This window comes from Ranitomeya variabilis, chromosome 5, assembly GCF_051348905.1.
Source record: "Ranitomeya variabilis isolate aRanVar5 chromosome 5, aRanVar5.hap1, whole genome shotgun sequence".
Lineage (NCBI taxonomy): Eukaryota > Metazoa > Chordata > Amphibia > Anura > Dendrobatidae > Ranitomeya > Ranitomeya variabilis.
Genome location: NC_135236.1, coordinates 669,885,191 through 669,912,208, shown reverse-complemented (window position 1 = coordinate 669,912,208; position 27,018 = coordinate 669,885,191). Strand labels below are relative to the sequence as shown.

Here is a 27,018-nt window from a genome sequence, read left to right as displayed (position 1 = left end):
TGCAACTTTGATTGTCACAATACTCTGAGTGCCCCTATAACAATAATGCTTAATGTGGGCACACTTAACATTTAATAATGTCCCCTAAGTTCCCCCATGTACTGCTCCATTATACACAGTATGGTGAGCTCAAAGCTTCGCTATACACAGTATGATGATCCCATAACTCCTATACACCGCATGATGTTCCCGCTGCTCCCCTATAGACAGTATGATGGGCCCGCAGCTCCCTTATACACAGTATGATGGGCCCGCAGCTCCCTTATGCACAGTATGATGGGCCTGCAGCTCCCTTATACACAGTATGATGGGCCTGCAGCTCCCTTATACACAGTATGATGGACCTGCAGCTCCCTTATACACAATATGATAGGCCTGCAGCTCCCTTATACACAGTATGATGGGCCCACAGCTCCCTTATGCACAGTATGATGGGCCTGCAGCTCCCTTATGCACAGTATGATGGGCCTGCAGCTCCCTTATACACAGTATGATGGGCCCGCAGCTCCCTTATACACAATATGATGGGCCTGCAGCTCCCTTATGCACAGTATGATGGGCCTGCAGCTCCCTTATGCACAGTATGATGGGCCTGCAGCTCCCTTATGCACAGTATGATGGGCCTGCAGCTCCCTTATGCACAGTATGATGGGCCTGCAGCTCTCGGACAAACATAATGATGTCCCCCACAGTTCCCCTGTACACAGTATGATGGGCCCGCAGCTCCCGATCATGATTTAGCAGTCTACAGTCACATAAAGTGACTGCAGACATGTATTCCAAGCCTTTATCAACTTTATAGTAATATATTGCTTATTATTAAATTATATTAAAGCCCCACTCTACCAGGGTTTGTTTTTTTCTCATCCTATGGCGTATTCACTATTTTGTGGCACTGCTGCAGTGCCGTGGCTCAAACTTGTGAGCGCAGCTTCTGACTGGCCAGAAGGTAGAAGCTATGTAACAAGCGCTCAATGTAAGACTATGAGAGCGAGAAAGAGGCGAGAACGAGGCTCTCATAGACTTACATTGATTGGTGACCTCTGCACCGTTCCATGAAACACTGGAGCTGTGGACAGGCCACAAACTGCAGGAGACGGAGCAGAGGTGAAAACAGATGAAAACGCCGGAAGGTGAGTATCAGACAGGGGGAAGGGGACATGGATTTTCAGCACCGATCCAGCAGTGAAATAAAAAAAAATACTGGAGTGGCGCTGTAAATGTGATGCAGCTTTTGGTTACTGTATGGGGGCTTCTTATACTAATACGCATAAAAGACCCAGGTGGTACGTATCAAAAGCCCCCGAACCCCCCACACCATCACCAACCCAATAACTAATAAACTAGGGGAAAAAAATTGTAAACATGCGTCATTAATTAGACCACAAAATAAATGTAAAAAATGTAACACTTAAAAGAGAAATAATGAATTTTAGGGGTTTAATACAAGAAAAGGCCAAATCCAATCAAAGTGTTTAATACCTGGGAATAAAAACCAGGACACTCAGCAGAATTATGCAAAATGATATACAGGGATTACATATTACCAGCCTTACCATATTATATCCTCCCCAATATACAGAAATATCTAGAGTAGAGAACGATCATCAGACACCTGAACAACAGATAATAAACGCATGTGATCTAGTGTAGGGATCATCTTCTGTATCACCATTTTCTAATTCATCCCATTAACCAAATGATTCAACAATCATAAGTTTAGCTTCGTTCACCTGTCTATGGCCGGATTTCTTATATCATAATGGTTTCTTCCAGATGCGGCTTCCCCTTAATATTTTTATAGAACAGTCCAATATATATAATGCAGCATGAAGAGGCTCGGAGAAGGTGGCAGTGAAGGTGTGTAAGTGTCTGATGGGGTCACACAGCTCATAAAAGGACAACTGCCCGGCCTCATAATCCAGATATATCCTGAACCGATCACTGGAGATCTTGTCAGGAAACCGGATCACTTCACTGTCATGTGTCACTACATACTGATTATTATTATATCTCCACAAACACCAGGACTTGTTATTTCCTCCAATCTCTGACTGACCTCCCCTCCTGTCTATACTGGGATAACACATCCCCACCCTCCACCACCCTGATCTCCTGCTCTCCACATCCCAGTAATGTCGTCCTGAGGTAAATCCTCTCCTGCTCATCACCTGATAATCTTGGAATCTCTCTGCTGTTTCTGGACGTTTCTGCTCCTCTTCTGTCCAGGTTGCAGTTTTCAGGTCGTCTGATATAAGGACATTATTATTAGCTGTGGCTACATCCAGTAATATGTCTGCAGGATCCTCCACATAGATCCCGCTCCTTATACCTGATATTACCTCACATAATGTGTGTAATGTGTGTGAGATCACAGCCACATCCAGGTCATCTCCATCATGGGGCTGTTTATCATGTCCTCCTGTGTCCTCATCACCTCCCTCCTCCTCAGGATCACACAAGTCACCGGTGTCTGGTTCCAGTAAGACAGTCAGTGGATCCGTCATGTTACACAGCTCCTCAATGTGTCTCATCTCCCTGGACAGCTCGTCCTTCTTTATTTCCAGCTGATGGATCAGAGCAGACAGTGGCAGTGACTCTTCCTTTTCCTGCCTGGAGATCTCACTCAGGACCTTCTTCTCCAGGTCGTCCACCCGTCTCCTGATGTCTGTACACAGGGCAGTGACTCTCTCGGCTTCTCCAGCTGCTTTTTCTTGAGCTTTTCTCCTGCGCTCCTCCAGACTCCATACTCTTTCCTCAGTCTCCTCTCGCTTTGTGATCAGTTTCTGGAAAACATTTCTCAGTTTTTGCTTTTTATTATTAGAAGCCTCATCCAGTGACTCCATTTTATGTCCATTATGTTTCCCAATCAAACTGCAGGACACACAGATACAAGCTGCGTCCTCCATGCAGTAATATTCCAGGATCTTCTTATGGACAGAACATTTCCTTTTCTCCAGAGAAGTGCTGGGATCAGATAAGACGTGTTCTGGTGATTTGCTGTGAACCCTCAGGTGTTTATCACACAGAGAAGCCTCACAGTGTAGACAGGATCTAACAGCAGGTACCGGAGAGTCCACACAGTAAGTGCAGCAGATCCCGGTGATCTCCTCTTGTTCTTGCTGAGTAATCAGGAAACGTTCAGCGACATTATGAAGATATAAGTTCCTCATCAGTGCCGGCTGCTCCTGAAACTCTTCTCTGCATTGAGGACAGGAATAAACTCCAGACTCGTCCTGTGTATCCAGCACACGACCAACACAGACCCGGCAGAAGTTGTGTCCACATCTCAGCATTACAGGATCTGTATAAGTGCTCAGACAGATGGAGCAGAGCAGCTCTTCTCTCAGATCAGCAGACGCCATGGCTGACAGAGGAAGAGAGAAATGAAACTCTGCTTCTCAGAAATCTAAGGTCAGGTTTCATATTGTATCTGTAGGGCAGGGCTGAACAGCACAGGATCAGATACTATCAACCTGACTTGTTTATGGACACGTTATACTTATAATAATGCACCAACATATTCCGAAGCACGTTACAATTTAGAGAATACATGTAAAAACAATATCAGACATTATAAAGGAATACATTATTTAACACTTTGAATGAAAAAGTGAGGGCCCTGCATGTTTTATAATATATAAGGTAGTACGTGTAACTTTCATGTACCAGTCACCTGCCAGTATCTGTCTTTGCACAGACATTAATTGTATGGAGTGTGGGATATACTGTTATCAATGAGCCAGGTTATGAAGAAAACTGTAGAAAAGGAGAATCAGAAGAAAAAATAGGGAATGTGAAAGAACCAGAGTAGGGAAGAGGGGTAGGCAGGGTAAGCACCCGCCTAGGGTGCTACCTTCTGCCTCCCCGACATGACAGTGTCTGTGCTGAATGCCTGAGGCCACCCTGTACCTTTCTCCGGCCACAGGCATTTAGCACAGAAACAGCCGGGGCACGGGCACAAATGGTCAGTCACTGACACCGCGCGCCCGTCTCTCTGCCTGCGCTCCTGCCGTCCCTCCCTCCCTGCAATCATATTTGCATCTGTCAGACGCAAATACAATTGCTGTTAGCTGCGTTGCTGACACAAGAACTGTAATGATCTCCGCCAGGAACATCAGCAGAAGCATTCCACTTCCAGTCAGTGGCCTGGTGAAGATGGCGCTTGCAGGGGACACCTATGGTTCACCCCCAGTTAGGGCAATGGGGTACTCGGTACCGGGTCCAATACTTCACAGGGGGATGTCACGGTGGCTGACCCGGTCCGTGGCCCAGAGGGGTCCAATAAAAAGGTGGGAAAGGTCTTTAAAGGGGGATAGAGTTTATGTTCGTGACACCACCTGTGGTATTCGGGTGACCGACACTGCTTTAAGGGGTCCACTGGGGTGATGTTATGGCAGCTAGATGGTATACCTTCCCACAGGTGAAGTATGTCCCCAGGGCTTCCCAGTAAGTGGATGGAAGATGGTGGATGGTGAGTGAAGAACGAAGACACAGGTTCGCAGTCTTTTACCTGTTTTACTGAAGACTTCAGGAATCCACAGTCCAGAGCACCAGATCACAGGGCAGGCAGAGTCCGGCCGGTTTGGAGGCAAGTCCAGAGTCCCCTTATCGTGGTGACTTGAGCCTGTTTATATGATCTCTTAGATGACCCGGCTCTGTTAGGTGTCACCGTGCCTCCTGGGTGTGGTGCAGACAGGTAACGTGCAATTAGCTGTCCTGCCGGTCTCTGGAGCAAAGCATATAGATCCGTACTCCCTCGGTATTCCGGCTACCGGGATTCTGTGCCTCAGAAGGAGGCAGCCTGTGCAGGGCTGGTCCCCTTCTGATATCTACTCCTTCGTTAGGACTTCCTTCACGCTCGCTACAATACAGTTCTCCTTCAAAATGTCTTCTTCTGGGAGCTGCAGCTCTGAGGGCATGCACAGCTCCCTGGACCCTCGTCCTCATCAGACTACTGTCTGGAACTAACTAACTAACTAACTTTCCCTACAGACTACCAGTTACATATATATGTGGGGAGTGACCTAATAAATAAAGCAGAAGCTCCCCCTGGTGGCCGGGAGTGTGAAATGTGTTGCATGTTTGTGATACCTGGATGCAGTTATCCTTCTTTGCCTCCAAACGTAATATCACTCTCCCCTTGAGGAAAATGACAGTACTGCGACGACCAGGACCCTGGGGCGCCGCACCTACTGCACCCGCTACTGTATAGGATAGAAGAGACAGAGATACGCTGGATAGGGAGCCTGCATTAGGTGAGTATAAGCTTATTTTTTATTTTATATTAGTTTGCCAAGGAATGGGGGCATGTCGGGACATATACACGTGGGTTTGGCTGTGGGGACATATATACGTGGAGCTGGCTGTGGGGACATACAAGGGGCTGGCTGTGGGAGACATACATGGGGCTGGCTGTGGGGACATACGAGCTTCTGGCTGTGAGGACATACAAGAAGCTGGCTGTGGAGAACATTCGAGCGGCTGGTTGTGGGGACATGCATAGGGCGGTCTGAATGTCTGGCAGTGGGGACATTAGAAGGTCTGGCTGTAGGGGCATTACAAGAGCGGGACATCATATTATATGGGAGACTGGGGCACATTATACTGGGAGCTGTGGGGGACATTATACATGGGCTATACATTATGTAGAGGGTGTCATATTGTATGGGGGATGTGGGGGACATTATACTGGGGGCTGTAGAGGAAATCATAATGTATAGGGGACTGTGCTGTCAACATACTACATAGGGAATTCTGGGGTCATTATACTGAAGGCTGTGGAGATATCATACTGTAAAGGGGGCTGTGATGACCATACTGTATTGGGGACTGTGGTGACTATGCTGTATAGGGGGCCACTGAGGACATCATGCTGTAAAGGGGGCTGTGGTGACCATATTTTATAAGGGTGGTGCTGTGGTGGACATCATGATGTACAATAGGGGCTTTGGTGTACATTATACTGCGTGGGGGACTGTTGTGTACATCATAGTGTATATTAGAGGGCTGTTCTGGATATCATACTGTTTGGGCTGCTGTGGTGACCATCATACTATGTAGGGTACAGTGTGACGAGGGGGTACAGTTTGGAGAGGACAAAGTGAATGTCAGTATGAGAGCATAGTGTGAAAATTGAGCACAGAATGGATATGGAGAGGGAGCAATGTAAAATGGGGGCACAGAGTGGAGAAAGGTTAGCATGGCGGGAAGACCGTGGAGAGAGTGTAAGGGAAAGCAATGGAAATGGGACAACCATGTGGTGGCTATATATGATAACGGCAGACAGCGGGATGTTATAGATCATTAAGGTGGACAGTGTGGAGGCCATAAACCATTGGAGGCTTATTTAGGGATTATAATGGGCAGATAGTTTTATGCAGAGGGAGTTTTAATGACACTCTTATTTGTAAGTGCACTGTGTAGGAATGTGCTGCAGAAGACTGGAGAAGAGGGAATAAGGAGAGAATAAATGTGGATGTGAAAAGTCATCATGGCATCAGACAAGATGGAGACGAAAAGAAAAAAACAAGTGAAATCAGAGAAGATGTTACATATAAGGTACCTGGTAAATGTTTTCTTGTTGAAATGATACTGACTACTTCTCATCAGTACTGTAGTTCCTGTGTGGTCCGCAGTGTTATAAAGACTGGTAACAACTCCCGGCATCTCCTTACCATTGTTAAGGACATACTGGGAGTTGTAGGTTCATGATATACAAATGTATATGAGCCTGACTTGACATTACAATTGATTGCTGTACTAAGCTAGGTGATGTATTCATGTAGTGATGGTGGTTCTGTTCACTCATACATACAGTGGGTACGGAAAGTATTTCAGACCCCTTTAAATTGTTCACTCTGATTGATTGCAGCCATTTGGTCAATTCAAAAAAGTTCATTTTTTTCCTCATTAATGTACACTCTGACTCCCATCTTGACTGGAAAAAAAACAGAAATGTAGAAATTTTTGCAAATGTATTAAAAAAGAAAAAAATATCTCATGGTCATAAGTCTTCAGACCCTTTGCTCAATATTGAGTAGAAGCCCCTTTTGAGCTAGTACAACCATGAGTCTTCTTGGGAATGATGCAACAAGTTTTTCACACCTGGATTTGGGGATCCTCTGCCATTCTTCCTTGGATCTGCTGGTCGGCCCCAGGCAACAATAGGAAATTTTTCCTATTTGTTCATTTTGATCACTGTGATAGACCCTATCACAGTGATCAAAATAAAAAAATAGTGAATTAATCCCCCCTTTATCACCCCCTTAGTTAGCTAAAAATAATGAAATAAATTTTTTTATTTATTTCCATTTTTCCATTAGGGTTAGAGTTGGGCTAAAGTGAGTTGGGCTAAAGTTAGGGTTAGGGCTAGGGTTAGGGTTAGCCACGGGCCAGCGTCCATAGGAGATCTGCAATGATCAAATCAGCAGTCATGTGTCGGGAAAGATGCGGGCTCAGCGCCTGAGCCCGCATCAGAGGGGGGTAGACGACCTTAGATGTACATATACATCCAAGGTCATGCAGGGGTTAAGCAGTGAAAAAATTGTAAAAAAAAAAAGCCATAATTTTCTAAAACCTGTAATGTTTTTTATTTTCCGGTGTCTGTTTTCCATTGGTTGCCGGTTTATTGAATCTGCTCCTCATAAGACACGATCCCTGATGAAGCAAGTGTAAAATGCACGTTGGGGCACCAGGGCCACAGAATAAACCAGGTTTTCTGACATCATATCATTTAAGTGATTTGTATAGGTCCCTTGTATGTTACATTCAAATAAATAAGGCAGCACTCTGTAGCGCCAAAACTTGCAAACATGAAATATGAAAATTGAATTGCATTATTGCACTAGAAATATGAAAAATTGAGAACGTTTAATGCATAAATTGGCCAATTCATGCATACCTGGTAGCCACAATAAGGCATTTCTCATTTACCAGGACCTAACAATGCCAATTCTTGCTTAGAATAAAGTCTTCATCTGTATGGGAACCTGTGAATCCTCTCTTAGACTATATCTCTGTGGAGGGGTAGGGTCCTGCTTTGATTAAAAATGCCTGCAGCTAAGAGGGGGAGTGCTCAGTCAAAAGGCCAATGGATACAAATTTCAAAAAAACTGACATCACATCAAACATAGACTAGGTGTGAACAGGTGCTAACCTAGAGTCACCAACTCATATACAATCAAATAAATAAGGCAGCACACTGTAGCGCCAAAACTTGCAAACATGAAATATGAAAATGAAATTGCATTACTGCACTAGAAATATGAAAAATTGAGAAAGTTTAGTGCATACATTGGCCAATTCCTGGTACCTGGTAGCTACGATAAGCCACAATAAGGCATTTCTTGTTTACCAGGACCTAACAATGCCAATCCTCGCTAGAATAAAGTCTTCATCTGTATGGGAACCATGGAATTCTCTCTTTTTGAAACCTTGTATGTTACATGACCCACTAGGGCTTACACTATAGGCACTTACTGTATATACAGCACTCCACTGTCTTAGTATGCCAATTGTGTATGCATCGGTTTTCTGACATTATAATAATACATTTTTTGTTTAGTGCCACATGCCGTGTTATCCAATGTGATAATACTGCAGGCACTAATTTAGCCTATAAATGCCTTTTTATTGTAGGTGCGTCTCTAGTATTATATCTATTACTATTTGGCGCTGGAAATTTGTTGGTTTTAATATTTCAACAAAAATATATTAAGGCTGATGTCTGCAAGATAAGCACCATATGGGATTATTATTTTAGAATTGTTCCCTTTAAACTGACTATGCTTAACCAACACCCCAGAGGGGAGGACAAAAAATGGCTTTGCGGAAACCACCCATCCCATGTGTCCACTCAATTGACTCAGCATGTCTTCTATTGTACCAGACCATTCGAGGTATTATTTCAAACCAGACAATTTTAAGTTTAGAGAAAAACCAGGAGAGCAGTCACGGTCCGACTACATAAGCATGAGCAATGTGGTGAATTTGAGGGGGCACAAGTCATTGCCACATGAATAACCAAGATGGTGGGAGAGGAAGATTGCCCACTTATATTCACTAACTCTGATAGGACCTGTGACCTCCTCAAGCCCCTTATGCACCATGCCGAAAACCAAAGATAAAAGTCCACATATGGTGAAAAGAATCCAGTGAATACTGGTAAACTTATCTGTATTCATATCATGATAACAGTAGTCTCGCCTCGACGCGTTTCCCTCCCATGATGTAGTTCCTCAGGAGGCATATGGGAAATTCTGTGTGTATGAATCACATCAGAGATGTATGCAGCGCCTGGTTGCAGGTGTAGGGATTACAATGACCCAGATGCCTTTAAATATCCGCGGTGTCCCTCACATAATTCTAGGGGTAGAAGGGTACTTATATTTAATCACTGTTAGTTTGTCCTTATTCCCGGGTAACCACTCGGCATATGGGGATGGCATCTCATCGCCATTTAGTGGAAGCGCATGTCTAAGCCTTTCGGCGCTCCCACACTGTGCATGCTCCTCTTTCAACCGCTAGAGGTTTCCTTCAACAAGTCCTCTATGGCACATGCACTTACGATCGCCTCTACCAATATGGCGTTTCAGGCAAGAACATGCGCCATCGAGGAGCGGGGGCGCCATATTGCGTCCAAGAGGGTGCCAACCTCTGCTGACAGGTAGGGTGCAAGAAGGGACAAATAGGGTGAAAGTACCCATATATGCCCCCACCCTCTTCTGTACATATGTCTGGCTAGGTTAAATAGACCCACTTTTCATCCCAGTTGGTGGGTGTTGTTGCTGTTTTTAAAGCCTGTTAATGTTTGATTTTTTGGAAATATTTTGAATACATTTTGACTTTTTATGGTATTACCGTAGTTTTTTTGGTTAGCTTTTGTGTTGATACTAATCCTCATTACCTGGTAGTGTACTTTTTCTAATTGTTAGTTAAAAGGTGAAAGCCAGAACAACCTATGGAATATGGTAAATGTAGTGGCTAGCGCCAAGACTGTGGATCAGATGCAAGACCTGACCCATTTAATCCAGGATCTTTCAGTATCATGAAACAGCTCAGGCTCAAGTCCCTGCAGCAATTACCTTCTCTGATTAACCTGTTTGACAGATTTTCAGGTGACCGTAATTTTTTTTTTTCCTTTAAGAAGCCTGTATTTCAGGCTCCAACTACATGCTGGTCTGGTTCTGAAAGCCAGCGTTTGGGGCTCTTCATTTTCCTGCTGCAGGATGACCCCCTGACTCAGGCTTTTCCCCTATCTCTGATGTTCAAGAGCTCTCCACAGTCAACATGTTTTTTGAGGCCTTAGGCTATTTGCACACATCAGGATTTCTGGCAGAAATTTTCCTGACAAAAACCGGACATTTCTGCCAGAAATCCACATGCGTTTTTACCGCGATTTTACCTCGTTTTTACCGCGTGTTTGAAGCGTTTTTGATACGTTTTTTCCCAATGCATAGAATAGAGGGAAAAACGCGAAAAAACCCGCAAAATTAATGAACATGCTGCTTTTTTTATCGCGATGCGTTTTTTTCGCATTAAAAAAACGCATCATGTGCACAAAAATTGCAGAATGCATTCTAAATGATAGGATGCATAATGCATGCGTTTTTAATGAGTTTTTATAGCGTTTTTATCGCGAAAAAACACGAAAAAAACTGAACTTGTGCACATACCCTTAGGGCTTCTATATGACGACTCTGACAGATTAGCTTATGCAGAAAGTAAATCAGCAGTCCTATCAGGGGTAGCACAGTGTTAAGAAGTACTGTACAGAGTTTCAGCACTTGGCCACTGACTCGCAATTGAATGACCAGGCCCATTAGTTTTGGACTCTCTGGCCAAATCAAGGACATGTTATTTCCGTCCCCTTCTTCTGACTCCTTCAACTCAGCCTTGTCTATAGCAATCCGTCTTGATAGTTGTTTGCTCGAATGCAAATAGGAACGCAATGTTGACTCTACACCTCCAGCTAGGACTTGTGTACCTATTACCTTCACTGAAGAGCCCATGCAGGTTGGGATGACTCCCATCACCATCAGGGGACCAAGAGACAAAAGCTGAATCTTGGTAGCAATTATGGACAGTTTGGATGTCAAATACATATCTGTTTGGTTTGAGGCCTTTAGTGATTGCGGTTCCACAGAAAATTTTACGAATACCAAAGTGACAAAAGATCTTGGTTTACCCTTACTAAAATTATGATTTCCTATAAAATAATCCCTGCTATTGATACACCTCTCACCCAGAGCTTGGTGAAGTATGTCACTAAGGAGGTGTCCGTTTGTTGGTACTGTACATTTTGAAATTATGACTTTTTTTGTTCTGCAAAACCTATCTGTGACCTTGTAATTGAGCCTTGGTTATGTAAACATAACCTAATTATTGATTGGCACCAAGGAGACATTGTACGCTGGAGCCCAGAGTTTCAGAACAAATTAATGTTTATATCTGTGACTTTGTCTAAAGCCATACTCAGTGGTTTATCTGCAATATTTGAACATTTTGTTGATGTATTTTCTGTGTCTGAATCCGAAAGATTAACCCCACACCAAGATTATTATTGTCCAGTTGATGTTGTAGCAAACTCCTGTCTCCGTATGGGGAAATCTTATGATCACTCTGATTCATAACATCAGGCCACGAAAGATTATATAGCTGACAATCTGCAAAAAGGTTCAGACTGTCCACGTCACCAGTAGGCATTGGTTTCTTTTTGTAGGTAAAAAAAGATGGTGGCCTAAGAATATATATTATGACTATCAGGAAATTAACACAGTTACTGTAAGGAATCAGTATGCTCTGCTATTCATCCTTGATCTCTATAAAAAGCTGTTAGGTGCCATTGGTTCACCAAACTTGATCTGCATATGACCTGATCCATATGAGAAGGAGAAGATTGGAAGATGGCATTTAACAAACTTGAAGGTCATTGAGCATCTTGTGATGCCTTTTGGGCTAAGTAATGCGCTGTGTGTTTTTCAAAATGTTGTTAATGACATATTCAGAGACATAAGTGGTCAATATGGATGACATTTTGATTTATTCGCCTGATATTGAGTCAGACATCCGACATGTACTCCAAAGACCCAAAGACAATTCATTATTTGCTAAACTTGATAAAAGCATTTTTCTTGTTCAAGAAGTAACCTTCTTAGGGTATATCTTGTCCTTTAAAGGTTTCCAAATTGACCTCTCAAAGGTCCAAGTTATTAAGGAGTGGGTGCAACCTAAGTCCCTGAAGGCTTTGTAGCATTTTTGGGGGGATTTCAAACTACTATCGTAATTTTTTTGAAAAAATTTTGATTGCCAAACCACTGACTGACCTGACCAAGAAGGGAGCAGATATAGGCAATTGGAAGCCTGAGGCAATATGCGCCTTCACTGAGTTAAAAGGATGGGTTTTTTTATCTTTATTGGTTCTTAAGAAAATGAACTGTTTATAACAAATTGTGTTCATTTACACTGATTACAGGTCATTATATTTATGTAAAATATATTATTTTTGGGTACACGTATTCGTTTTTAGACGTAAACTTATCGCAATTTTATGTGCCTGCTATATTTTGAACACGGTTAACACCTTTTTAATGACTTGCATTGCTATAAAATAACAATTCTGCTTTGTGCTGTTCTTTTGTTTTCTGTCATCCATCATAGAAACCATTCCTGCAGCCAGTGTCTTTTGACAAAAAGAGAAACCTCAAAATTTCAATGTCCACCATGAAACTCACATCATCTCCACGTGTTTCTGCTCAAATTTTTCCACGTTTGCCATGATCAACTTTCCTAGTGGTCACAACAGACATATCCTACTTTCTAATTCCCCTAGAAAGTATGGTCAGCAGTCCTATTCTACTTTCTCTATGGTCACAGGAGCCCAATTATACTTTCCCTGTGGTTTCAGTAGTCCGATTCTACCTTCCCCCTTGATCACAGTAAGACTCTCCCTTACTTCTTGTGGGGTATCTAAAGACAGTAACCAAAAGCTTTAGAATCTGAAAGACATTGTCGAAACCATGATGCTAGGACAAGGACAAGGCATGGAGGTGGTGCAGCTTGAAAAGAGGTCATGTGCAAATTATTTCAGTGTCGTGCATGGTGCATACATCATTGACCTACTCTGTGGCCATCCATAAAAGTCCAGTTTACTGCTCACAAGTGAACATCAAGTGCTCTTTTTGAAGTAGAACAAGGTGCCCCACTGTAACATTTACCAAGGCCTTGTTCTCCTGTCAGTCGTACTAGTGATAGGAATCATTGATTTTGTAGGTTGAGAAATTGGAAAAGGAGTTGTGTGAGGGAAGAAATTACGAAACTCTAGGATTCTACATAAAAAGCCAACAACTATGTAAACATTCTTCCTTGCCAAAGTCATGTCCATTTTAATATAGTAATTAGCGGAGACTCTTTCTTTAAGCTTCACATTTAATTGAGAGAATATAATAATACAAAGATGTATACAGAAATCATGCTGAGATTTATAATTCAGTAAATAATTTGCATTGTGAAAGACATTTGACTAAAATCTGAGTAACCATTATACAATCAATATTCCGCCAAAACACAACCAATAGTAGTTATATACAGGGTATATGTGTTGCTTACATTAGTATATAGTGTGACATGGTAAATAGCAGTATATGAACATACTAACAGATAACAATATATGTTGTATTGATCATGACTGGCACATCAGATCTCTACAAAAATTCTCATGTTCAGGATTATCCACCTAGAGACACAGGAATTACACATTACCAGGATTCAACGGCACTCAACGAATAATCATCAGATACCCGTACAGCAGATTATTCACCCAAGTGATCTAGTCATTGGCACAACTGACACTTAGGAATTATCTAAATCCCACCTTCTAAATACCTCATTGGCCATGGAATTCAACAATCAAATGCTTGGTTTCTGTCACCAGTCTATGGTCGAATTTCTCATGTTAAAATGGTTTCTTCCTGCTACTGCTTCCCCCTAATATCTTTACAGAACAGTCCCATATATATAATACAGCATGAAGGGGCTCGGTGAAGTTGGCAGTGAAGGTGTGTAAGTGTCTGATGGGGTCACACAGCTCATAAAAAGACAGCCGCCCGGCCTCATAATCCAGATATATCCTGACTCTATTACTGGAGATCTTGTCAGGTAACCGAATCCCTCTCCTATTATGCATCACTAAATACTTATCATAATACCTACTCAAACTCCAGGACTTATAATCATTTCCCATGTATGACTGATCTCCCCATCTGTCTATACTGGGATAACACATCCCCACCCTCCACTCCCCCGTTCTACCGATTTCCAAATCCCAGTAATGTCTTCCTACATTATATCCCCTTTTACTTATAACCTGATAATCCTGGAATCTCTCTGCTGTTTCTGGACGTTTCTGCTTTTCTTGTGTCCAGGTCGCAGTTTTCAGGTCGTCAGATATAAGGACATTATCAGAAGCTGTATTTACGTCTAGTAATATGTCTGCAGGATCCTCCACATAGATCCCGCTCCTTATACCTGATATTACGTCACATAATGTGTGTAATGTGTGTGAGATCACAGCCACATCCAGGTCATGTCCATCATGGGGCTGTTCATCATGTCCCCCTGTGTCCTCATCACCTCCCTCCTCCTCAGGATCACACAAGTCACCGGTGTCTGGATCCTGTAAGACAGTCAGTGGATCCGTCATGTTACACAGCTCCTCAATGTGTCTCATCTTCCTGGACAGCTCGTCCTTCTTTATTTCCAGCTGATGGATCAGAGCAGACAGTGACAGTGACTCTTCCTTTTCCTGCCTGGAGATCTCACTCAGGACCTTCTTCTCCAGGTCGTCCACCCGTCTCCTGATGTCTGTACATAGGACAGTGACTCTCTCGGCTTCTTCAGCTGTTTTTTCTTGAGCTTTTTTTCTGCGCTCCTCCAGACTCCGTACTCTTTTCTCACTTTCATCTCTTTTTATGGTCATTTTCTGGAGAAAATTTCTCAGTTTCTCCTTCTTTTTCTCAGAGGCCTCATCAAGGGTCCCCAACCGGTGTCCCCGATGTTCTCTGGCCAAACTGCAGGACACACAGATACAGATGTCATCCTTAATGCAATAATATTTTAAAAGTTTCCTATGAACAGAACATTTCCTTTTCTCCAGAGAAGTGCTGGGATCAGATAAGACGTGTTCTGGTGATTTGCTGTGAGCTCTCAGGTGTTTATCACACAGAGAAGCCTCACAGTGTAGACAGGATCTAACAGCAGGTACAGGAGAGTCCACACAGTAAGTGCAGCAGATCCCGGTTTCCGTCTTTGTTGGCTGAGTGAACAGGAAATTCTCGATTATTTTACACAGAGCTATGTTCCTCATAAGTGCCGGCCGCTCCTGAAACTCTTCTCTGCAGTCAGGACAGGAATAAATTCCAGACCCGTCCTGTGTATCCAGCACACGATCAATACAGACCCGGCAGAAGTTTTGTCCACATCTCAGCATTACAGGATCTGTATAAGTGCTCAGACAGATGGAGCAGAGCAGCTCATCTCTTGGATCAGCAAACGCCATGACTTACACAGGAAGTGAAAAATGAACCTACAATTCTCTCACACCCAGTAACAAAAGATCAAGTTTTATACTGGCTCCATAGGGCAGAGCTGAGCAGCACAAGATCAGTTACCATTAACCTGTTAATGGAAACTTGTCACAATTATAATAATTAATAATAGCAGGTTTGGATAAGTAGAGCTAACATATTCTGCATACTTTAAAATTCAGAGGAGATGTACAAACAATGTCAGATATTATGGAAGAACACATTATTTACTAATTTGAACAAGAATAACAAGCTTATAATCTATGAGTAAATCAGACCCTAATGGTAGAAAGTGGATGTTTTCCATGGTTCAGCCATCTTATAAAAATAATTAAGATTGGGCAGGTAAATTTGCACAAACCAGTTACCAGATTATATATAAATTGTCTTTGAGCGTGAGGGAACCTGATAGCAAAGGAACAGGATATGAGGAAAAAGGCAAAAAAGAGGAATCGGAGAAAAAAACGGTTTAGTGAATGTGATAGAACTGCCTAATAACATGTATTTTTATCACAAATTAATTGATATAAAATAATTTAAAATGTAATAGCTTTACACACAGTACATAGTACAAATTTGCTGATGTCGATATCTAGTTTGAATGAACAATGATTTGCCATGCGGAATGCAGTTGGTCATGTAAATCATCAAGATGTGCTGCTGGCAGATCCCTATGTAATTGACAACCAATGATGTCCCAGATGTCCTCAATGGGAAACAATGGTAGAATATTTATCCCACGTCGGATACTCACAGTAGTACGAGCCACCTCTTTGAGACACTTTGGAGAAACGGCCATACCATTGGTTCTATGACCAAATCAATGTAACATCGAGCTGTTAGTGTACCTGGAATGAAAATTAGAGGAGACCAGCTACCATACATGCCTCCCCACATCATTATTCTTGGAGTATGAGAAGCATGACATTCCCTCATGAAGGCCTCTTCACGGCATTGCCCATATGGTCTCCAAAGCAATCTCTGGTTATCATTGCGTCTAAGAAAGAAATAAATCTCATAGCTCATCATAATAGCCTTTGAGAGTGGTGACATGAGGTCAATAGAACACCTAAAACTTAGTAACGGCAGACATCATCACACAAATGTTGTTCTCGCTCAGTAAGAGCAGCCAGTAACCTGTACATGGTTCTTGTCCTACCTAAGTAATGGCAGAAACCTGTACACAGTAACATGTAAGTGGCCCTTGTTGTTCCTTAGTTAGGGTAGCCAGTAACCTGTACACAGCCCTAGCCTTCCTTCAGAAATGGCAGGTTGTAATCTGTATGCAGCTCTTGTCCTCCCTCAGTAAGGCAGGTAGTAATTTGAGTATGGCCCTTATCATTCCTCAGTAAGGGTTGGTAGTAACCTGTATATGGCCCTTGTCCACCCTCAGTCATAGCAGAAACCTGTAGATGGCCCTTGTCCTCCCTCAGTAAGGGCAGAAACTTGTACACGGCCTTTGTCCTCCCTCAGTAATGGCAGAAACCTGTAGACGGCCCTTGTTCCCCCTCAGTCATAGCAGAAACCTGTACCATCCCTTTTCCTCAGTAAGTAATGGCAGAAGCCTGTACACGGCCCTTTTCCTCAGTAAGTAATGGCAGAAGCCTGTACACAGCCCTTGTCCTCCCTCAGTAATGGCAGAAACCTGTAAAAAAAAGCCCTTGTCATTCCTCAGTAATGGCAGGCGTCCGTCCATCCGCACAGAGCCCTTGTTCCCTGTCATCCAGTTATCAGCACACCAGGACTCATGAAGAAGCTGTAAAATACCTCAGTAATCTGAAATATGAACCATGTCAGCTACGAGGATTCATGGAAAAAAACAAAGAGAAAACTGAGCTGGAGTATGACTTGAAAACACGCATATGATGTAAGGGCATGTTCACACTGGCCATGGAAAAAACAAAAATGTTTCTTCAGTATTTTTGTATTCAGTACAAATAGGAAGTGGCCCCCTTTTCACTGAGCTGGCAGTTCATATATAGCTCCTCCAACGCTGGGTGTCCGGTTTGGACCCTGGGACTCTCTGCCACTATTCACACTAGGTAGGTTTTAACATTAGAGAGTGTAGTTCCTGTCCCAATTGGGTACACCTTGCCGTGGTGGGACAGCTTTATGCTTTTTTTGACCAAAAACAGTGTTTACTAAGTGCCCTAATGATTTAATGCACTTGCTTTTTAACTTATTTATTTTCATTAGGGTACATGCACATTTTTTTTTCTTTGGTTTTGTTTGAGGTTTCATGGAAACAGCATCAGCCATGTGTGAGGTAAGATGTAGCAGATACATTGGGAGACATAGCGATGACATGAATTCCTGAGGTAATATATTGATTGATTTGATGTAAGAGCTGACACTACACTAGTACATGATGTCTGAGGTAAATGTGGTCACAATACTTGGGATGTGAGGTGATAACCCCAAGTATTATACTCCCTGACACTGCAGACATGTTTCCTCCAATTCTTCTGGTGAGGTAGAGAAAGACATCAGGCAGGAAGTTACATCTCTTCATAACCCCGTGCCTCCTCGTAAAGTCATGCTCCGGGGGTAGTTTCACACAATATGTTAATTACAGGTTGTCATAATCGTTTGTATATTAACTTGCCAGATTTTTAGGTTCCAGCCATATTTTGGATATGGTTACCACTACAACATTCCTCCTGGCATTGCACATGTTCCTTCTGCAGTCACAAGCAGAGCGATTGTCCTTGTCATGACATGGCGATTTTCATTTTTTTATTTTTTTTAATTTCTTTTTTCAATCCCCTTCTTCCAAGAGCCATAACTTTATTTTATTTTTCCATCCCCATAGCCATATGAGGGCTTATTTATTGTGGTATGAGTTGAACGTTTCAATGACACCATTCATTTTATCATGCGATTCACTAGAAAGCAGGAAAAAAGTGCGTTGAAAATGCTAAACAAAAGTGCAATTTCACAATATTTGGGAGGGTTATTTTATTTACCATGTTCAGTAAATGGTAAAACTGACCTGGTATTATGATTCTCCAAGTCAGTATGGGTCCATACCAAACATGTATAGTTTGTTTATTTAATTGGTGAAATAAGATATTGGAGATTTTTCATTTTCCGGGATGTGGGGTTGGGTGAGTGCTTATATTTTGCGCTCTCAGCTGATGTTTTTACTGATACCATTTTGAGATAGATATGATGTTTTGACCACCTCTTATTGCGTTTTATTGCAATGCTACAGAAGCCAAAAAAAGGTAGTTCTTGCATTTTTATTTTATTTTTTATTACACCGTTTATCAATCGAGTTAATTTACTTTTGATAGATCGGACTTTTACGAATGCAGTGATGTTAAATATGTACCTTTTTTATTTCATTATTTTATTTTTAATGAGGCAAAAGGGGGGTGAATTTAACACTTGTGTTTCTTTTTTACAATTTTTTATATTTTTAAATACATTTTTTTTTACTTTTTACTGTATATAATAGTTCCCTTAGGGGACTGGAAGTTGCAATTGTCTGACCGCTTGTGCTATACATAGCAGGGCATTAGCTCTGCTATGTAGAGTGAAAATCATAATCTCCAATGAATGCCAGCTCAAGAGGATCGTCATAACAAACAAAGAGGTCTTCCGGAGGCCTCCACCTTTCATGGAAACCCATCGGTGCCCCATGATCATGACACAGGCGCGACAATGGAAGCCATCATCCACCAGAAAGATGTGGGATCGGCACGCGAGTCTCCATCAAAGGTAGGGACACGACATATGACTTAAATGTATGTCAATGTCATAACAGAGTTAATGGCCTCTGTGAAGACAGACCATTTTGCGACATATGAAGGTATTTCATGAATAGGGGACCTAGTCTTTTGTTTACTACATTTGGTTCAATGCCGGTATGGAGGCAATTTTTGGTCGTTGTGTAGTGGTATTGATAATTTTATAATTGTAGAATAATTTTTTTTGGTGAGGGGCACATATGTCATTGAGGTTGAACTCTTGATCTTTTCTGATGATAAAGGGGTTGTTCGGTCCAAACCGATAAGTCTGCAGTCACTTGGTGTGATTGCAGACTTATGAATTGCTGGTTTTAAACCCAGAAACGGAGGGTATGTATGAGTTATACATACTCCCAGTCGATGGGTGCGTACTCGCTCTTCATACACTATGTAATTAGCCGAGGTCGCTCCCCATCTAGTGTATGGAGAGTGAGGCCTTGTTTTTGGCCGGGTATGTATAACTCATACATACCCTCCGTTCCCGGGTCTGAAACCGGCGAATCTCCGCAGCGCACAATGCGTGCACTTGTTGGATTCATAAGTTTGCCGTCACACAGAATGACTGCAGACTTATCAGTTTGGACTGGACAACCGCTTTAACAACCCCTATGGAACAATTAAAGCACATTATCATGTGAATTGACTAGTTTGTCTGTGTTGTTGGTACAACGATTCACTATTCGGAGCCCTGCAGTTAATGCAAGAACTGGATGTTTCCAATATCAGACATGACAACTTTCAAGAAGAATTACAGTATAAAACCAATCTGACATCCGTCTGATGCTTTGCAATTATGCCCCACGATGAGCGGACCATTAGCTACTGAGTTCAGGTCAGAAGAGTTACGGGTGGTCCGTACATCAGGGACCATGACACACAAATGTGTAAAGCTAGCCTAGATATGCCAATTTTTTGCAACTTTTTTTGTTCTTTTTATCTTTTAATGAGTATTAATCCAATTTATAAATACACAAACACACTCACATTTCTAAAGTGCTGCAGAATATGGTGGCACTATATAAAGATAAATAAAACAGATTGTAGTCATTTTTAGATAAAATACAACTTGAACAAAGATATAGACACTACCCACTCCATCAGTATATACATATATTTTCCTCCCCAAAATGTCAAACATATATCACTGTACAAATTGTCCAATCAGTTATTTATTATGTATTACAAATTTTACTTAGAAATTTGAAAAACAAATTATTTTTCTCATATATCAAAATTGAATGTACATCGACCAAACGTGACACATAAAAGCAGTAAATGCTCACAAGAATTTAAGCTACACCTCTACATAGACCTGTTAGCTATAAAATGATTCTGCTGGTCAGACACTGTAAAGTCCATGAGGGTTGATTCATCAAAGCAATTTTTCATAGAAATATGGCGTAAATTGCTTTGAAAAGTCGCAACATTTTGGCGCAGCTTTTTCTTAAAAAGGTGTATTATCAAAGATGCTTAAACATGCAAATACAAAAAATTACAAATTAGCAGAATCCATTATTGTCTCCAGTCTAAAACTGTACAATATAATCACTATATTCCTGTGTTAGATGATGAACTGCTACCATGGAGGAACGTTGACCTGTAGCTCCACCAGCCAGATTCTAGTTTTAGTTGCCGGTCTTTGACCAGATTTACTACGTTATGATGGTTTATCAAGGTTGCTGCTCGCCCAATATGTTTAGTGAGCCATTACCCACACACAATACAGCATGAAGGGGCTCGGAGAAGGTGGCAGTGAAGGTGTGTAAGTGTCTGATGGGGTCACACAGCTCATAAAAGGACAACTGCCCGGCCTCATAATCCAGACATATCCTGACTCTCTTATTAGAGATTTCATCTGATATTCTGATTTCCTTACTGTCATGTATCACTGAATAATTATTTTCTTTTTGCAGACACCAAGATTTTTTATTATATCCAACGAGAGACTGATCTTCTCTCCTGTCTATACTGGGATAACACATCCCCACCATCCACTCCGCCACCTCACTGCCCTCCACATCCCAGTAATGTCGCCCCGAGGAGAATCCTCTGCTGCTCATCACCTGGTTATAGTCCTGAAATCTCTCTGCGGTTTCTTTACGTTCTTCATCTGTTTGTGTCCAGGTTGCCATTTTCAGGTCATCTGATATATGGATATTATTAGCAGCTGTATTTACATCAAGTAATATGTCTGCAGGATCCTCCACGTAGATCCCCCTAATTCCAGCAATCCTGACCTTTCCATGATTGTCTCCATTTTTTGATGTTAAAACAGGCAGACTTTCTGAGTAAACGGGTGGATTTTGTTCATTATCGAAATCTTTAATTTGTTTTGGTTGTCTTGACAAGCTAGTATGTAGGTCTGACATGATAGTAGATAGTTCTGCATGAAAAGTCCCCATAATCCAGGCTAGATCTCCATCATGGAGCTGTTTATCATGTCCCCCTGTGTTCTCATCACCTCCCTCCTCCTCAGGATCACACAAGTCACCGGTGTCTGGTTCCTGTAAGACAGTCAGTGGATCCGTCATGTTACACAGCTCCTCAATGTGTCTCATCTTCCTGGACAGCTCGTCCTTCTTTATTTCCAGCTGATGGATCAGAGCAGACAGTGACAGTGACTCTTCCTTTTCCTGCCTGGAGATCTCACTCAGGACCTTCTTCTCCAGGTCGTCCACCCGTCTCCTGATGTCTGTACACAGGGCAGTGACTCTCTCGGCTTCTTCAGCTGCTTTTTCTTGAGCCTTTCTCCAGTGCCCCTCCAGATTCTGGACCTTGTCCTCGGACACCTTTCTCTTTGTTGTCAGTTTCTGGAGAACATTTCTCATTTTCATCTTCTTCTTCTCAGAGGCCTCATCCAGCATCTCCACCCGATGTCCCCGATGTTCTCCGACCAGACTGCAGGACACACAGATACAAGCAGCGTCCTCAGTGCAGTAATATTCCAGGATCTTCTTATGGACAGAACATTTTCTTTTCTCCAGAGAAGTGCTGGGATCAGATAAGACGTGTTCTTCAGACTTGCTATGAACTCTTAGGTGGTTCTCACAAAGGAAAACTTCGCAGTGCAGACAGGATTTAACAGCAGGTACAGGAGAGTGAATACAGTTAGTGCAAAAATTTCCAGTGTCCTTCTGTGCTTCTGGAATGGTGCGAAGTTGCTCAATTATGTTACCTAGAGTTATGTTTCTTTTCAGTGTAGGACGTTTATAAAAATGCTCTCTGCACTGAGGACAGAAATAAAGTCCAGACTTATCCTGTGTATCCAGTACACAATCTATACAGACCCGGCAGTAGTTGTGTCCACATCTCAGCATTACAGGGTCTGTATACGTGCTCAGACAAATGGAGCAGTCCAGCTCCTTCCTGAAATCAACAGACGCCATGGCTGACGGAGCAATCGAATGCAATGGAGATGAAAGTCTTGGGAGCTAAGAAACCTGAGAGCGTGCCTTGCACTACCACCTACAGGGCAAAGTTGAGCTTAATGAATCAAGATTATATAATGATTCATAAGTTATATTCTACCTGTCATAAACATGAATTGTACAGTTGTCAAGTCCGTAAAGAATGAGGAAATCTTTTTGTTTATATTTCACAGTACCTGACAGAATAACAAATCTGCAGGTGGGCGGGCATCTAGGAAATAGCGACCACAATATTGTACAGTTTCACCTGTCTTTCACTAGGGGGACTTGTCAGGGAGTCACAAAAACACTGAACTTTAGGAAGGCAAAGTTTGACCAGCTTAGAGATGCCCTTAATCTGGTAGACTGGGACAATATCCTCAGAAATAAGAATACAGATAATAAATGGGAAATGTTTCAGAACATCCTAAATAGGCACTGTAAGCGGTTTATACCTTGTGGGAATAAAAGGACTAGAAATAGGAAAAACCCAATGTGGCTAAACAAAGAAGTAAGACAGGCAATTAACAGTAAAAAGAAAGCATTCGCACTACTAAAGCAGGATGGCACCATTGAAGCTCTAAAAAACTATAAGGAGAAAAATACTTTATCTAAAAAACTAATTAAAGCTGCCAAAAAGGAAACAGAGAAGCACATTGCTAAGGAGAGTAAAACTAATCCCAAACTGTTCTTCAACTATATCAATAGTAAAAGAATAAAAACTGAAAATGTAGGCCCTTTAAAAAATAGTGAGGAAAGAATGGTTGTAGATGACGAGGAAAAGGCTAACATATTAAACACCTTCTTCTCCACGGTATTCACGGTGGAAAATGAAATGCTAGGTGAAATCCCAAGAAACAATGAAAACCCTATATTAAGGGTCACCAATCTAACCCAAGAAGAGGTGCGAAACCGGCTAAATAAGATTAAAATAGATAAATCTCCGGGTCCGGATGGCATACACCCACGAGTACTAAGAGAACTAAGTAATGTAATAGATAAACCATTATTTCTTATTTTTAGGGACTCTATAGCGACGGGGTCTGTTCCGCAGGACTGGCGCATAGCAAATGTGGTGCCAATATTCAAAAAGGGCTCTAAAAGTGAACCTGGAAATTATAGGCCAGTAAGTCTAACCTCTACTGTTGGTAAAATATTTGAAGGGTTTCTGAAGGATGTTATTCTGGATTATCTCAATGAGAATAACTGTTTAACTCCATATCAGCATGGGTTTATGAGAAATCGCTCCTGTCAAACCAATCTAATCAGTTTTTATGAAGAGGTAAGCTATAGGCTGGACCACGGTGAGTCATTGGACGTGGTATATCTCGATTTTTCCAAAGCGTTTGATACCGTGCCGCACAAGAGGTTGGTACACAAAATGAGAATGCTTGGTCTGGGGGAATATGTGTGTAAATGGGTTAGTAACTGGCTTAGTGATAGAAAGCAGAGGGTGGTTATAAATGGTATAGTCTCTAACTGGGTCGCTGTGACCAGTGGGGTACCGCAGTGGTCGGTATTGGGACCTGTTCTCTTCAACATATTCATTAATGATCTGGTAGAAGGTTTACACAGTAAAATATTGATATTTGCAGATGATACAAAACTATGTAAAGCAGTTAATACAAGAGAAGATAGTATTCTGCTACAGATGGATCTGGATAAGTTGGAAACTTGGGCTGAAAGGTGGCAGATGAGGTTTAACAATGATAAATGTAAGGTTATACACATGGGAAGAAGGAATCAATATCACCATTACACACTGAACGGGAAACCACTGGGTAAATCTGACAGGGAGAAGGACTTGGGGATCCTAGTTAATGATAAACTTACCTGGAGCAGCCAGTGCCAGGCAGCAGCTGCCAAGGCAAACAGGATCATGGGGTGCATTAAAAGAGGTCTGGATACACATGATGAGAGCATTATACTGCCTCTGTACAAATCCCTAGTTAGACCGCACATGGAGTACTGTGTCCAGTTTTGGGCACCGCTGCTCAGGAAGGATATAATGGAACTAGAGAGAGTACAAAGGAGGGCAACAAAGTTAATAAAGGGGATGGGAGAACTACAATACCCAGATAGATTAGCGAAATTAGGATTATTTAGTCTAGAAAAAAGACGACTGAGGGGCGATCTAATAACCATGTATAAGTATATAAGGGGACAATACAAATATCTCGCTGAGGATCTGTTTATACCAAGGAAGGTGACGGGCACAAGGGGGCATTCTTTGCGTCTGGAGGAGAGAAGGTTTTTCCACCAACATAGAAGAGGATTCTTTACTGTTAGGGCAGTGAGAATCTGGAATTGCTTGCCTGAGGATGTGGTGATGGCGAACTCAGTCGAGGGGTTCAAGAGAGGCCTGGATGTCTTCCTGGAGCAGAACAATATTGTATCATACAATTATTAGGTTCTGTAGAAGGACGTAGATCTGGGGATTTATTATGATGGAATATAGGCTGAACTGGATGGACAAATGTCTTTTTTCGGCCTTACTAACTATGTTACTATGTTACAATTCCGTTGACCATATATTTTTGATTTTTAAGGGAATGCACAATCTGTTTTGGACATCAAGTAGATTTCTTGGAGAGGTTTTAGTCTACATATTTTATATACCAACTTGTATTTTGGATAGTAGCATGGAAAAGCAATGACACCATTGTATGTTGTATTTTTCTTATTTCACTCATCTTAGGCTAGGGTAACGCGACCATCTGAGAAAATCAGAAAATTGGTCCGATTATGCTAATTGCACTCACTCTGGTTAAACTCTTTTGAGACTATGATAAAAGTGTGCTCCAATTTTCTCAGATTAGTAGAAGATGGAGAAACATTTTTTTCCATCTACTCTATTCTGTTAGTGCGTGAAAACGGGAGAAAACCGAGGATGGTCTGATTTTTTTTTCAACCGACTCAGTGACTTGCGTGGCTGAGTGCCATCTTATTTATGAACGGAAATCGTGCATGCTGCGATTCTTTTCCTCAAACAGACTCGGTCCGAGGGAAAAATCAGACAGGTGAATGGCGTAATAGAATAACATTGGTCCTAGTCACAATCTGATGCTTTGCCGAGTCTACGAATCCCCACATCGTGGTCTGATAATTCACAAGTCTGCAGTCACATAGAGTGACTGTAGACTTGTCGCTTTAGAATGGACAACCTCTTCAAGATGAAATTATTTTGGTGATAATGTGGGTAAATGCTTGTCTGTCTTCTCTTTTGGATTTTTTACAGACTTCGTTTCAGCAATTGTTCGTATGAATATCAGCTCGCATAAATGAGATTTCAAATCAGAGATGTAATGGATAGTAAGCCTCTTTTAATATGATAGGATATAGTGATGTGGTAGATTGGTCTACACACAAAAGTTGGTTCAACAACATTACTCAAAGTGAGGCAACAAGCTTGATGATTTCCACTACTTCACAAGATGGCAATGGGTCCACTTCAACAGAGGTATTATTATTATTTATCATTATAGCGCCATTTATTCCATGGCACTTATGTCATGAGGGGTATCTTAATCAGTACAAGTCATGACTGGTACAGGAGAAGAGAGGACCCTGCCCGCGAGGGCTCACAATTTACAAGGGTTGGTTGAGGATACAATATGTGAGGGTAGAGTCGGTCGTGCAGTGGCTTGGTTCAGCGGTGGTTACTGCAGGTTGTAGGCTTGTCAGAAAAGGTGGGTCTTCAGTTTCTTTTTGAAGGTTTCGATGGTAGGAGAGAGTCTGATATGTTGTGGTAGAGGGTTCCAGAGTAGGGGTGATACGCGAGAGAAATCTTGTATACGATTGTGGGAAGAGGAGATAAGAGGGGAGTAGAGAAGGAGATCTTGTGAGGATCGGAGGTTGCGTGTAGGTAAGTACCGGGAGATGAGGTCACAGATGTATGGAGGAGACAGGTTGTGGATGGCTTTGTACGTCATGGTTAGGGTTTTGAACTGGAGTCGTTGGGTAATGGAGAGCCAGTGCAGGGATTGACAGAGGGGAGAGGCCAGAGAATAGCGGGGGGACATGTGGATTAGTCGGGCAGCAGAGTTTAGAATAGATTGGAGGGGTGCGAGAGTGTTCGAGGGGAGGCCACAGGGCAGGAGGTTGCAGTAGTCGAGGCGGGAGATGATGAGGGCATGGACTAGGGTTTTTGCAGATTCTTAGTTGAGGAATGCACGGATCAGTGAAATGTTTTTGAGTTGAAGTCGGCAGGAATTGGAAAGAGCTTGTATATGTGCTTTGAAAGAGAGATCAGTGTCCAGGATTAACTCAAGGCAG

General features: G+C 42.1%; 3 protein-coding genes across 3 annotated transcripts; all 3 read right to left on the bottom strand.

Annotated features, from left to right (window-relative positions):
• Nucleotides 1–1,426: 1,426 nt before the first annotated feature.
• Nucleotides 1,427–3,531, bottom strand: LOC143776907 (E3 ubiquitin/ISG15 ligase TRIM25-like). Its single transcript, XM_077266727.1, has one exon. The coding sequence runs from the start codon at nucleotides 3,363–3,365 to the stop codon at nucleotides 1,758–1,760; it is 1,608 nt and encodes a 535-aa protein (XP_077122842.1). The 5' UTR covers nucleotides 3,366–3,531; the 3' UTR covers nucleotides 1,427–1,757.
• Nucleotides 3,532–13,383: 9,852 nt separating this feature from the next.
• On the bottom strand, nucleotides 13,384–15,841 carry LOC143774036 (E3 ubiquitin/ISG15 ligase TRIM25-like). The gene has a single exon (XM_077261329.1). The coding sequence runs from the start codon at nucleotides 15,554–15,556 to the stop codon at nucleotides 13,955–13,957; it is 1,602 nt and encodes a 533-aa protein (XP_077117444.1). The 5' UTR covers nucleotides 15,557–15,841; the 3' UTR covers nucleotides 13,384–13,954.
• A 4,175-nt stretch (nucleotides 15,842–20,016) lies between these two features.
• LOC143776905 (E3 ubiquitin/ISG15 ligase TRIM25-like) lies at nucleotides 20,017–22,813 on the bottom strand. Its single transcript, XM_077266726.1, has one exon. The coding sequence runs from the start codon at nucleotides 22,720–22,722 to the stop codon at nucleotides 21,007–21,009; it is 1,716 nt and encodes a 571-aa protein (XP_077122841.1). The 5' UTR covers nucleotides 22,723–22,813; the 3' UTR covers nucleotides 20,017–21,006.
• Nucleotides 22,814–27,018: the final 4,205 nt, after the last annotated feature.